This window comes from Engystomops pustulosus, chromosome 2, assembly GCF_040894005.1.
Source record: "Engystomops pustulosus chromosome 2, aEngPut4.maternal, whole genome shotgun sequence".
NCBI lineage: Eukaryota > Metazoa > Chordata > Amphibia > Anura > Leptodactylidae > Engystomops > Engystomops pustulosus.
In genome coordinates, this window is record NC_092412.1 from 40473992 (window position 1) to 40489124 (window position 15133).

At 36.6% G+C, this 15133-nt stretch overlaps 1 protein-coding gene across 1 annotated transcript in view; it reads left to right on the forward strand.

Moving 5' to 3' along the window:
* The first annotated feature begins 7964 nt into the window (after positions 1-7964).
* Positions 7965-15133, forward strand: part of PDX1 (pancreatic and duodenal homeobox 1) — a 28531-nt gene continuing 21362 nt past the window's right edge. Inside the window, exon 1 of the mRNA XM_072132980.1 lies at positions 7965-8419. Coding sequence (XP_071989081.1) covers positions 8011-8419 — 409 coding nt within the window. The 5' untranslated portion in view covers positions 7965-8010. The remainder of the gene's footprint in view (positions 8420-15133) is intronic.

Sequence of the window (15133 nt, forward strand, 5' to 3'; positions counted from 1 at the left end):
CACAGGCATCACTTACTTTTAAAGTTATTTTATTAGCCGGGTGACTGTGTCCTCTGCAGAACATCTCCACACTCTATCCCTAAACATCATGGTCAGTATATCCCTTAGATAACAGCTATGTGCTCCTCAATTTGACCACAATTTCCCTCCTGCATATACAGGTAATACACTTATAATATATACAACCATATACTTCCCCCTCATTAATTCACATTTAACACCAGCACCTCTTCATTAATTTAAATTTCTTAGCAAAGCACCCTCAGTATATAGGTAGCCCAGCACATATTCCCAGTATATAGGTAACCTAGAACATGCCACCAGTTTATATGTAGCCCAGCACATGCCCCCTGTATATAGATTGCTCAGAACATAGGTAGCTCATAACTTGCCCCTCTATATATAGGTAGCCCAGAACATGCTCCCTATATATAGATAGCCCAGCACATGCTCCTAGTATATAGGTAGCCCAGGCACATTCCCCTGTTTATACCTGTAGGTAGCCCAGGTACAGCCTCCATATATATATATATATATATATATATATATATATATATATATATATATATATATATAGTCCAGACACATGACCCCTGTATATAGATAGCCCAGACACATGACCCCTGTTTATATATATATCCCAGCACATGCCCCCCTCCAAATAGATAGCCCAGGCACATGGCCCCCTGTATATAGATAGCCCATAACATTCCCCCTTGCATATAGGTAGCCTAGACACATGCACTCATTATATATGTAGCACAGCAAAAAATACTAACCTACCTGTGCTCCCTGCAACCCTCCTTTTCGTTCCCACATTTATCACTTCTAGGGTTGGAATGTGTAGAAGGAGAGGGTGTCGCCCTAGAAGATCCCCTACCCTGGCCAACCCCTTACCCCATTTCTGCAAGCAAGACAACCATTATTGGACTGAAAGTTATGTTTAAGATACAGATCTTTCACAGTCCTGTACACATCTATTGAGCGATGCACAGCCAATATTTTATGTGAACAAGAATACAAGACTCCTCTTGTGGTGGTGGGGAGATACGATTCTGGACAAAATACCTTTAAATGAGTTTTCCCACTGCTGGGTAATTGACAGGTTAAACATATTGCAGTGATACACAGTATAATATGCTATACTGATATGCAATGTCATACTGGAGCATTATAGCTGGTGACATTTACCATATACAAGTGCCTAAGGCTGCACAATTTAAAGTTTATGTGGGCTCCATAGAGCATTTCCTCCTTCCAATGTATATACAAAGAAATTTATATCAACTATGCAAACAATATTGGTTAATTTAAGTTTTATTATTGGTATAGTTATAGGCCTGCCTTGTCTGCACAGATCTGTGTTTCCATGGTTACAGACTACAAAGAAAACCCTATGTAGTCTGATCGGCAGTCATGTGAAAGTTCCTTCCATATGATCTTTATTGTTACTTTACTGCAGCACCAGTATGAGTATAAATCTACGCTACCAACCAAAGACAAACAAGTCGTAAAACTGATAGTACTATGTATATTACAACAATATTATCCCTTTCCATTAAAATAGTATATTGCCCTAGATACCAGGAACTCTGGGAGTGCACAGGTTAATAGAGGGTCTTCTAGCTGACGGATCTGTGAGCACACTGTGTAATTCCTACTAATAAAATACATTTTCTCTATCCATGGAGTAATTAGTTTACTGCCCCTCTGTGTTTATCTATCCATAAGAGCTGCTGTTAAATGGCTTGGGAGAGCAATCGCCTAATGGCACCATCCTGTGGCGCACCCTGCATATCATCACGATAGGTGAGAAGAGCGTTTCTAGCCGAAAGAGGTTGTAACGCTAATGGAGTTACATATTTTATGACATATACATACTGTATATATAGTGTGTATACACAAGTACAGTATATTATACCAGATACTCACAACAATATACATACAGGCGCTCTCTGGATGCTTTACTTTATTCCCAGGCTGCAATGATCAGCTGTAAGGTGTCTGTAGCGAAGCTTTATTGATAATCCTTGGTCCCATTACAGCAAAAAAAAAAATGGAAACTCCAATTGTTACTGGGGCAAAAAAAAATAATTTGTCTGGATCTACATTTATAAAATATACAGTTTTGACTTACATATAAATTCAACTTAAAGGAAACCTACCACCACGGATCTACCACGGTAGATCGGGTGGTAGGTGGATCTATAGGACGTGAGGATAGCTAATCCTCATGTCCCCGCAATTTTTTAATAACTTTTAATTCCCTAATATGTAAATTTTCTAAAGAGGCTACTGGGGCGTGGAGTAGTAGGCTACTGCTACTTTGGAGCAGTGATCGCACGCCTGCTGTTCTGCACATGCGCAGACGGCAGGCTTTGCGGATGAGGCTGCGCAGCTACGAGGAGCTGCACGCTGAAGATTTCCTTTAGGAGGATCAAATAGGCTACCGGGGTGTGGAGTAGCCACGACGTGTAGCCTCAGCTCTGGCTACTCCCCCACCACAGAAGCCTCTTTAGAAAATGTACATATTAGTGAATTAAAAGTTATTAAAACATTGCAGGGACATGAGGATTAGCCCTTAAAAGGGCTATCCTCACGTCTTATAGATGCACCTATCACCCGATCTACCTTTATAGGTAGATCCGTGGTGGTAGGTTTCCTTTGAGAACAAACCTATAGAACCTATCTTGTATGTAACCCCGGGGACTGACTGTATATATAACCTATACATGGAGAGCTTACCAATTCTTCTATATTAGTGTGCAAAGAATATATAATAAAAAATGATAATATAGTACAGCTCCTTTCCACCACAAATATATAGATCAACTCAACAATGTCCGAAAAACTACTGGTTGCTATAGACCAGTGATGGCGAACCTTTTAGAGCCTGAGTGCCAAAACTTCAACCAAAAGCCACTTATTTATTGCAAAGTGCCAGCACAGCAATTTAAGCAGTATTATTTCTCCTTGTTCTTTGACAACTTTCAATTGTTCAGCCTCCCAAAGACACCAACGGAGTTGAAAGGAGGAGGACAAATTCGCCTATCATTGTAGGAAGATTCTTTGAGTCATGTCTGGTGATCTTCATGCTGGGGCGATGGCCCGGGTGCCCACAGAGAGGGCTCAGAGTGCCATCTCTGGCACCAGTGCCATAGGTTCGCCACCACTGCTATAGACTGTACTTCTGGTTTTCTAGTAGACCTAAGGACTGAATATGTTTATTGGTCTGATAAGGGTTTTGGTTTTATTTCTACCTAAGAGAGGAAGGATGTAATGAAAATGTGAGATAATGACGTCTGAGCAACAAAGTATCAGGAGAAGTGGCCATAGTGGTCTGGGAAGGTGGAGAAGAAAAGTAAAGAAGATGTAATAGAGGATCTATTTTCTCAATTGACGTCTGTTAAAGGAATTCCTTGTATTATCATGGAAAACCAATTTTTGTGCTTCTTAGACTATTTATTCCTCCTGAATTTGTATATCTAGTTTACAGCTCTGGCTTAGTAATTATTTTAGCATGATATCTTTTAGCCTGGAGCTGTCACTTAGTCATAACTGACCACTAGCACAGTATTATATTGTGGCCCAGACCTATTTCACAACTGTAAGTTTCCATTGTCCTTCACCTTCTAATGGATTCTGCCATGTTCTATTATCTTATGTTGTTTTATCATGTGGGAATACTGTGCCATACAGAGACACCATACTGCAGCACACAGGCTGTGCCATACAGAGACACCATACTGCAGCACACAGGCTGTGCCATACAGAGACACCATACTGCAGCACACAGGCTGTGCCATACAGAGACACCATACTGCAGCACACAGGCTGTGCCATACAGAGACACCATACTGCAGCACACAGGCTGTGCCATACAGAGACACCATACTACAGCACACAGGCTGTGCCATACAGAGACACCATACTGCAGCACACAGGCTGTGCCATACAGAGACACCATACTGCAGTACACGGACTGTGCCATACAGAGACACCATACTGCAGTACTCTGACTGTCCCATGATGACTCCTACTATGAGATCCAGAGTTTCAAAGGAAATCTTCCATCATGATAAACCAGGGACACTTACTCATAGATCCAGGCATTGTGACTGTGGTTATCTTCTTATATTTATAATCCATGGTCTCCTTCTTTCTAAAAGCAATGTTTATAATTATGCTAATAAGCCTGTAGGGCTCCTGGGGCTGTTACAGGAGCATATCTGAGCTGCAGATTCAGAGCATGTCTTCCCTCCCCCTTGCTCTCTCAGCACTTCCCCACTGTACAGTGGGAGGAGGAAAGTGTTCCTGCACAGTATATCAACCTGTGAAGCTGCAAGTCGGAGGGGCACTGTTAACACTCCACGGTGCCCTTCGGGCTCATTTGCCTAATGAGTAAGTGTCCCGGGTTTATCATGATGGATTTTGACAGTAAACTGCCCATGTTAAAACACTATTTTTTTCCAAAGTCCATTGCATGGATGAAGATGGCCAAATGTCTTACTCATCTTTTATCACCAATAACACAGAAGAGTCTCAAGTCGAACACTGCTCCCTTCAAAAAAGGAGACAAGGTAAAACATATACCCTTAAGATCTGTGAGGTACTGCAAAATATGATGGCACTATGGAAATAATAATTTTATTATTATTATTACATTAGAGCAAAGTGCTTCTATCTTCACTTACGTTTATTAACTTTTTCCTCCATCCCTCCATTCTGCTGAATTCTGTCTTGCTAGCAAGAGGAGAGCAAATCATTGAGGTGTCAGATTACACAGGGGAAGAGGAGTGAGTCACAGCAGCTAGACCTGCTCCCACCAGAAATGGCAAATTCGGATCAGCTGGAAAATGAAGATAACAAGTCCCAGAATTACCGGAAACATAAACTACTAATTTCTGCAAAGGTTGTGGTCAGTTGATGTGCACTTTAGCCTTATACAGTACATCCTTACCCTGAACCAAACCTTTCCATAGCATGTTTATTTGCATTGTCCACCTTCACATTTTCCTCTCCGGTATGGTCCATCCTTTGACTTGTTTTGTCAAAGTAATATTCCCCTCTCAAGTGACATTTGTTAACAATACAAATATTACCTTTGCTACAACACATTAGATATGTTTTCTACCTCAGGAAACTTCAAGATACCAGCTCTGCACTTGTTGTGCTAAATAGGGGTAAATGAAGCATTAAAATGGATCCCGATTTCGAGAAATGTGCAATTAGACTAGAAGTGCAGAGTAAATATGGTCCATGTGTGTGTACAAGTGTGAGAATGACAGACTGCAGCAGCCAGCTCAGTGATCTTTGTCCTGTTTGGGAGCTCTCCGCCTCCTCATATCCTTGTCACCAAGTCAACCAAGAGCAGATTATCTGTAAGGGTCAACACATTTCAACCAAACCTCCAGAAAATACCCCTTCAATAATCAATAGTCGTACTATCATACCCCGTATTGATAGCATTGTGATCCCGGCCAGCTAATATCTAACAATGTTCCAATTCCCCAGTAAACAGATCACAGAAGGTCAATTAACTGTGTCCTGACTGCGGCTGCCAAGGAAGCGGGTCACAGCTGCTACTTTTCCCTAAACCGGAGGAGACAAAACAAATCCCAAACTATTCTGGTCAGAAAAGTGATAAAACTACACAGGAGAGCCAACAAAATTCATTTAAAGGGATTGTCTCTTATCATCTCAGCCATTTTCACCATATGCTACCTTGGACTTTCTATCTTCTTCTTAAAAACTCATCAGCTACTTTTTGGAAATTGAGACTTGATGGCTTTGGTTTAAACAATTTGTGTTTAAATTATTGAGAAGGATCACACAAAATTTTATGGAAAAAAAAATTCTACTTCTCTCCATATAGTCCCAGGGTCAACATCTGAAAATAGTTTGTATGTTCTCTCCGTGTTTGCATAGGTTTCCTCCAGGTCCTCTGGTTTCCTCCCACACTCCAAAAAATGCTGGTAGGTTGATTAGATTGTGAGCCCCATTGGGGACAGGGACCGATTTGGAAAGGCCTGAGCAGCGCTGTGTGATCTGTAGGCGCTATAAAAAATGAAGAATTATTAAAGAATTATTAAAGAATTATACCTTGTTTAGTGCTCTGGTTGGCTGAGCCAACGGCTGTCCTTAGCGGTCAAATGCACAATGACCAGAACAATGGTGCTGGAACTGGTGTAACAACTGTTGGGTTCTTAAGTGATCACAAGAACTGAAGGCTGTGAGTGATCCATGTATATAGGGAAATATGTGCACCATATTGATTGCTGCTTCGTTCTCCTCTGTCATTCACTTTTATATGACTGTTGAAACTTCCAATATATCAGTCTCATTTAAATAATTAATTTTAAAAAAAATATATATAACCCCTTTAAGGATTGTCAAATATTATCCTTTCACAGCAATAATTCACAGGTTTCGAGATCCAAGCAAATAAAAACATTCAGCAGGTTAAAACAAAGCTCTAATAAGCTGTGCATCACACAGGAGCGAAGTGTGGAAAGATCCTACATTTACTAAGCAGTCTTCGCCAGGAGACACCAGGCACCAGGAATATCATTTTTAGCTGGCGACAGGTCCCAATAACCTATGCTATGCAAATTTTATAAATGCATTTGTCATCATTCTGAATCATTTCAATAGTTTAGATAAGTTAAATTTACATTACCCTGCTCCCTTCCAGCAGCATGTGCTGAGTCCCAGGGGAGGGATTGCTGCAGCCTCTGCGTGTGCCTATGTCTGCTCATGCATTCTTCCTGTACTCCACTCCACCCCCCTCCAATGCGCATGACAGGATGGGGGGAAGGAGCTGCATGGGTGTAGGGGATTGGAGACTGAGACACAAGCACACAAATGCTGCAGCTGCACCTCCTGGGACTCACCACATGCTGCTGACAGGGAACCAAGTAAATTGAAACAATTTTTTTTTAAAGGTAACCTGTCATCAGCAACCTGGTGACAGGTTCACTTTAAGTTTCAGACCCTGTAGCATCTTTATAGCTAAGCCTCTGTCCATTTGGTACAAAGCAGTTACCTACAAAGCAGTTACCTATGAAAATACTACAACTACACCCAAACCAAAAACATTTGCCAAATATCAGAAGTTGCAAAAAAATCTTTTTTAGAATTTTTTTTTCTAAAATGGTTGTTAACCAGTGTAGAAAGCAGCTACAAAGAACGTCCTTTTAAAGATGCTGAAATATTGAAGCATTTCACATCGGTACTATGTAATACTCCATTAGCCCTGTGGTGGCGCTGTAGGGAAATGTAACCTTTACCTTCTGCAAAGAACGCAGGGAAATCTGATGATCGGCTCATTAATCGGAGATCCTTCTAACGTAAGTGGATCGTGTGATTCCAGCAACCATAATCATACTGTATGTGACTTTTCTCATTATAATAGGTACAATTGTTATTATTATTTTAATTTATTATTGGTTTATTTCAGTTTATTATTGGTTGGATTAAACCGCCGCATAGAGAAAGTAATTGTCAGATGACAGCACGTGTGTCTTGGTGAGGTGAAGGACACCATTAAGGGAGGTTCCAATGATAAAGCTCCTATGTGTTATCTCCGATACAGATAGACCTCCATATGCTGATAGGTTTATCACATCAGGTGTACAGAAGGAAGCTACTGCTGCAGAGCACATGTTAGCTCAAGATGCTGCCCTAAGTCACTAATCATCATGATAATCACAATGTGACCCAAGGCGCCTGGCGTCCAGGTCTAAGACACGACTCACCTGTGTGACATACAAAGTGAGGGACAAATATAGGGAAATGGTCACTAAGAAAGAGTGAAACAGCTGCACTTATCTCCCATAGGACACTCCCATCCCATGCCCATTGCCAAATCACATGAGCCAAGGAGCAACCAATGTGACTGGAGCACTGAGGCCATTCCCTGCAGGTAGAGCTTACCTGTCAGCTAGCAGTGCAAACTTCACAGAGGAGGACTTAGCCAGCTCCTTATGTTTTCCTGATACTCTCACAGCCATGAACACGGATGACCAGTACTACTCCACAGCCCACATCTACAAGGACTCTTGTGCGTTCCAGAGGAGTCAAGGCCAGGACTATAGCCCGAGCCCCCCAGCATGTCTGTACATGGGACGACAGCAGCCCTCCGCCTACTCCAACTCAATGATAAGTTTGGATCAAGGAAGTCCCCCAGATATCTCACCCTACGAAGTGCCACCTATATCAGAAGACCCAGTTATGCCCCATCTTCACCATCATCACCACCATCATCATCATCACCCTGGGATCCCTCACCCCCAACAACAAACAATGCCTTATCCCGAAGACACAGAATCTGGACTCTTAGATGAACGCAACAGAACCATTTTACCTTTTCCGTGGATGAAATCCACCAAATCACATACATGGAAAGGACAGTGGACAGGTGAGTGTCAGGGTGGGATGGAATGGTAGGAAAACTGTTACCGCCATCCCTTGCCACATTCAGGGGCTATATATGTGTATATAGCTGTATATACATATGTATGTGTGTGGTAACATGGCGGTGGCCATGTCCATTGTAACATTGGGCATCTCCATAAGTAGAGAAATTGGCCCCCCACACAAAATACCCAGACATTATAGATAGATAGATAGTATAGGTTTTTGTATATTTGTGTGTTATTTATACCTATATGTATACATTGTAGACCAGAATATATTGTATACACACACAATATGCACATGTGTACTTCATGTTACTATATATTACAAAAACATTAACATAAATGACAATATAATACATTCAAATACGTACCCATAAAATATATGAATACACATATATACATAATACATAAACAATTAGAACATATATATACTATTCTACACTATATACATATGAGCATATAGAACACACTTCTATAGAGATACTTGTCTACAATGTATACATATAAGTATAAAGAACACACATATATAGAGATACTAGTCTACAATGTATACATATATGAATACTGAACAGTCATACATACAGATACATATACTAGGCTACAATATATACATATAGAACACACGTATATATATATATATATATATAGAGAGAGAGAGAGAGAGAGAGAGAGAGAGAGAGAGAGAGAGAGATACTAGGCTACTGTATATATATATATATATATATATATATATATGTATAAAGCACATAAAGCACACATATATAGAGATACTAGTCTACAATGTATACATATATGAATACTGAACAGTCATACATACAGATACATATACTAGGCTACAATATATACAGATTAACATATAGAACACATGTGTATATATATATATATATATATATAGAGAGAGAGAGAGAGAGAGAGAGAGAGAGAGAGAGAGATACTAGGCTACTGTATATATATATATATATATATATATATATATATATATATATATATATGCATAAAGCACATAAAACACACATATATAGAGATACTAGGCTACAATGTGTGCAGATAGATCAAATATCGAGCACAACTATATAGATACACTAGGTGACAATGTATACAAATAAAACAACAGTCATATATACAGATACATATATCAGTCTACAATATATACTTATAGAGCACACATATATAGAGATACTAGTCAACAATATATACATATAAGTCACATATACAATATAGACTTATAAGCATAAAGATCACACATATATAGAGACACTAGGTGACAATGTATAAAAATAGAGCGGTCATATATACAGATACATATACTAGTCTACAATATATCCATATATACATAGAAGCATATAGAATACATATATATGCATAAACTAATCTACAATGCATACGTCAAAACCTAGTTATTAGAAACAAGTAAACATATAGTCATGTATACAATATATACATGTGAGCATAAAAAAATTTATGCTTACAAGCATCCAGTGTACATATCAGTACACATAATATACATAACTATGCATACTCAGTAATATATATATATATATATATATATATATATACATGCATGCCATACATAAATGAAAGGATATGTAACACATACTTATCAGTGTACATTTTATACAATAGTATGCAATACATATGTGTAATACATGTAGCCATGTATATAGTAATCACATAGGACACAAAGCACATACACAAGGACTCATATACGGTAAGTGATATACAGGCAGCATATGTACAGTGCACATGTTCCCCATGCATACAGTATATATATGTAGGGATAGTATATGATGCATAGTCATGGTTAGTCACTTCCCCCAGTATGGTAGCAGCACCCTGTATGTCCTGGCAATGCTGAGGAGTGACTGACAGCTATTGGAACAGACTCTCTCTATACAGAGGGTTCAGCTCCAGAACAATATTGCTCTATCTCAGTGTACAATGTTATCACTGGACCCATTATACACTTTTTGTCACACCTGCAAAGCAAATATTTTTTTAATCACACTGTTCAAACATAGTTTTGAAAATGTATATTCTAGTAATTTTACTGGCAGATATGTACAATATCCTCTGCCCTACAACCCTGTCTACACAACATGTACAATACAGATACAAGATGGACTGTTAGCAACACAACATTACAGAAAACATACAATGTATGTGCATTACATGGGTCATCTGAATGGGAGTGTAACAGAATGATAGCTCAGCAAAAAAATGCATACACATAGGTAGATATATGATATAGAGATAGGTAGATGGCCGGAGATAGGTTATACTGTGTATATATATATATATATATATATATATATATATATATATATACAACAAACATCAAAATTAACACTGCCATCTATACAATCTGATTTACATATATATATATATATATATATATATATATATATATATATAGTGGTAAAGACTAGGATCAGAACTTATAAATGCAACAAATAGCAATTTTTACCATATCCTCCCCCGTTATGGATTTATTTTTTTTATCATTTGGGATTTAAAAATTTCTTGAAAAAAATCAGTTCATCCAAGAAGATATAAAATAATATTATGGTACAGTAAATTTGCACAATATTCTACTTTTTTTTTTTTTAATTTTAGAAATTTTTGGAAGGTAATCTGTAGCAGAAATAAACACATACGGCATATTTATTTATTTATTTTTTATTTTTATTTTTTTAACTGTAGGCAAGTGAAATAGTCATTTAATATTTCACTTCCTTCTTGGAAGTTATAATAATGGAAAAAAAAAAAATAAAGAGCATAATAAAACTTTTATGATACCAATACAAATGGAGTAGTGGACATCATATGATAGAAGAGAGCAGACATATAGATAGAACAAACATTAGAAATTATACAAATAGAAATAAGATATACAAAAAAAATGTCATTGTTTTCTACTTTCATTATTTTTTATAATCTTTTTTATTCTTTTTTAACGGGTGGTAAGCAAATTATGTTAATTTTAGCAACAAAATAAACTTCATAGAAAATTACTTAAAATCAATTAAATCTTGCGCTTTAATAAAAAAAATTTCAATTAATATTAATGGGAAAGATGTAAATATTTCTACACCTACATCATCTGCAGTGTATGAATATACTCTTATAATGTAATGTCGATTACAAGTGAATATTGGAAACGCAAATACATTTAAGAGCAATTTTAATCACAATAGAATATATTTTTGTAATGACCAAAGTGTAGGTAACATATGGAGGACTGGGATCAAATTTTGTTAATTTGGTATTATTGTATAAAAAATAATAGCAATAATACTAATAATAGTAATAATATATGTTAATCTAATGTTGGAATTTCTATAGACAAATTATATTTGAATTTCTGTTGAATATTTTACTATTTATATTATTATTATTTATGTCCATATATTTACATATAATCCAATATATAGTAATTATTTAGATTAGCTACTATATAGCCCGTGTAAGCAAAACATTAATTATCTATTATGTTTGTTCAGTTTTGAACCATAAAAAACTTTATTAAACTGTGATAGAGAATTCGATTGATAACACGGAATTATTTTAAAAAAAGGTTTAAAAGAAATTTTCTAAATGATTTTGAAAAAAAAGTTTGTTCTAAAAACTAAGTAAACAAAATTGAGCGACTAAAAGCAATGCCAACCTTCTGCGAATCACATAAGAAAAAATCACAATGGGGCCAATTTATCAATCTACGTGTTACATTTTTCTCTGGTGTTTTAGCTAATTTTGCAGCATTTTTGCCTGAAGTATGAGCATTTTTGATCAATTTATGATTTTTTTCTGCCATCTCTGTCCAGTAGGTGCCATTTTTTTTCAATTTTGGAGTGTTTTGTAGATTTGTGTGGTGCACAGCTTAGAGTGAGATTTATGATTTGCACAAAAATTTGCAAAAACTCGCCACAGAAAACCTGACTTTAGAATACAAGACACATCCAAAATGAATCGATCAGACTCCCTGACTCTCTTGTGTAGTGTGGTCAGTTTTAGGGGTAATTACTCCTACACCAATCAGATGAATTTTAACAACAGCCGAGCAATATTTTGATAAATTAGATGAAATGCAGAACAGCCAAAAACAGCTACGTTCCAAAAATGGACATGAATAATGAAAGTAAATATATGTAATATTATTCTAAAATTCTAAGATACGCAATAATATTTAAGGTTGTATATTTCATACCTGGGGCGGCAGCAATGAAAAGGCGGCACAGAGCAGTTCCATAATATTAGTCACTTTTCCCCTATTGTTTCTCTATTGTTTTGTATTGCAAGATCTTGCTCTCAATGAAAGAGATTTATCTTTTTTTTTTTAATGCATTTTTCTTCATATGAAAAAGTCTAAGTTTTTTGAGCTGTTGTGAATTTGCACATTTTTCTGACTTTTCCATATTTGCACCACAACTCACGTTGCACCGTTTTTGGATTCATTCACTTTATTTATCTAATGAGTCCAATTGTTTAGACTAAGGTTAGTTGTATTGGCAATCTACGACTTTTGAAAAATTCGCAAAAGACTGCGCAAAAGCTCGTCTTCGCAGGAGGCAGCAGAAGAACCAATTTTTTTTTTTTAAAAGTTGCATCCTCCACAAATCCTTAACACAAGGAAAATACAACTAAGATAAATTAGACTTAAAAACTAAACAAAAAATTCTCTAGACTAGATAGAGAATATAACCCCCCCCCCCCAATTATTTTTATCCATTGAAAAATAAACAGTTTTGGGTTCCATTGTATGGGGAATAAATAGATACAAATCCCTATGGAATGAATAGGCCATTGGTAACATTACTGTGTCTATGGTGATACACCAAGTTTCTATAGTATCACAATTTGGTTCCCCAATATGATACGGAATTGCTCTGTAGAGGCAATACTGCTTGCTGAGAATACCGCTATTATATAGCATTGGAATGTCTCCATACACAAGGTAACCGTACAGTATATAGCAGTGTATAGGTACCGAATAACAGACCACTACAAAGTGTATAAAATTATTATGTGCATTCACTTCGAGCCCACTTCTACTGTCACAGGGTTTATTTTTGATTTGTTATTTGTTCTTTTGCTTTCGTTTGTTCTTCTTCAAAAACAATGCGGCCATTTTGAATCAGTTTTAAACTGCCAATAAGGAAGGGCACTGATTTTACAGTAATTTTGTAATGATCAGAGTAAATATATGTAATATTTTTATTCTAAAATGCTATGATATGCAGTAATATTTAAGGTTGTGTTTTTCATACTTGGGGCAGCAGCAATGAAAAGGCGACACAGGGCAGTTCCATAATAGTACAGTAGTTGCTTTTTCTTTATTGTTTCTCTATTGTTAATTGATGTTAATTCAGTTACTCCTAAATTCAATATTACTGCATTCACAATAATCATTTGATCTTATGGTCTTTTAGTCCTTGTGTATTTTTACATATTAGTTGTCTAGTTTTTTGACTATAACCAGTTACTAGCAGAGGGTAACATTTACCTTGAGCCACAGTGTTTATCGCGTGAATGCGACAGACCCCCCTATCCATCTTTTAACCCCCCCCCATACTATAATAACAGGGTGCTGATGGGTTACTCTATATACACCATGAACTCGTGTGTTGCATGTTTGCGTTATACTGATTGCTATGTATTCAGAATCTGTATTTTCTGTTATCTACTATATATTTTTGTACCAAATATGGAATAACCCTACATATACAACTTATGGAAAACATTTTAAAAAACAAACAAAAACTATTTTGATTTTGTAGAATTTTCACATAAATTCTCCCGCCACAAAAAAAAAAGAAGAAAATCAATTAAATAAATATATTTCCCCAAATCTGAACTTAACTAAATGAAAAATTTTCCTGCAAAAAATCATAATAATAAAGAAAATACTAAAACTAAAAAGTTATGGCTATGCAAGTTTATAGATGAAAGTTTATTGGTCTTGTGGGGTAATATTGACATTTTTTAAAGATTTGACAGGTAAAATTTCTATTCTAACCTTATGTACTTTAATAGCTTTTTCCCCATGACTTTCAAACTTACTTCAATATAGAAAAAAGAATAGAATAGAACTTTATTAATCCAAATGTGAAATTGTTTGTACATCATCGCGGCTCCAGGCAAATTTTTAATGCAGAAAGTAAAGTATGCTATAAAAAAACACAGAAAGAAAAGTACAATAACACGACTACCTGGAGCAGATGCACCGGCAGCCGTCTGGAGTTCATCACAGTTTTTGGTGGCTGTAGGTTTTTTTTATTGCTGTGCTATGTACGCCATGTTTATTATATCCCGGTGGCACAATTTAGCTTCTTTTCCGACACTCACACCTTTCTTTTTACGCTCTATTTTGGCTCGCATTTTGAATCCCAAAACTTTTCCTGCATTTCTAGTTTCCCAATACTTTTTTTGCCACAAAATAAGTACAACAATGATTATGATGCTCATTTATATATAAGACTCTCATTATATATAAGATATCCAGTCACATATGTTGCACTTCATTGTCTAAACTAGAGGCATACATCGGTACCTACAGAAATACTGAGAAATATTTTGGTTTACGCAACAAATTTTTTACAAAACTTAGACCATGTTAAATACATGAAGTAAATAGCAGATATGACTCTTAAAAAAAAGCAACTAAAATTAGCCATAAACATAAGATTAAGATCACCTCTGCGCCCAGCAGCACCTGT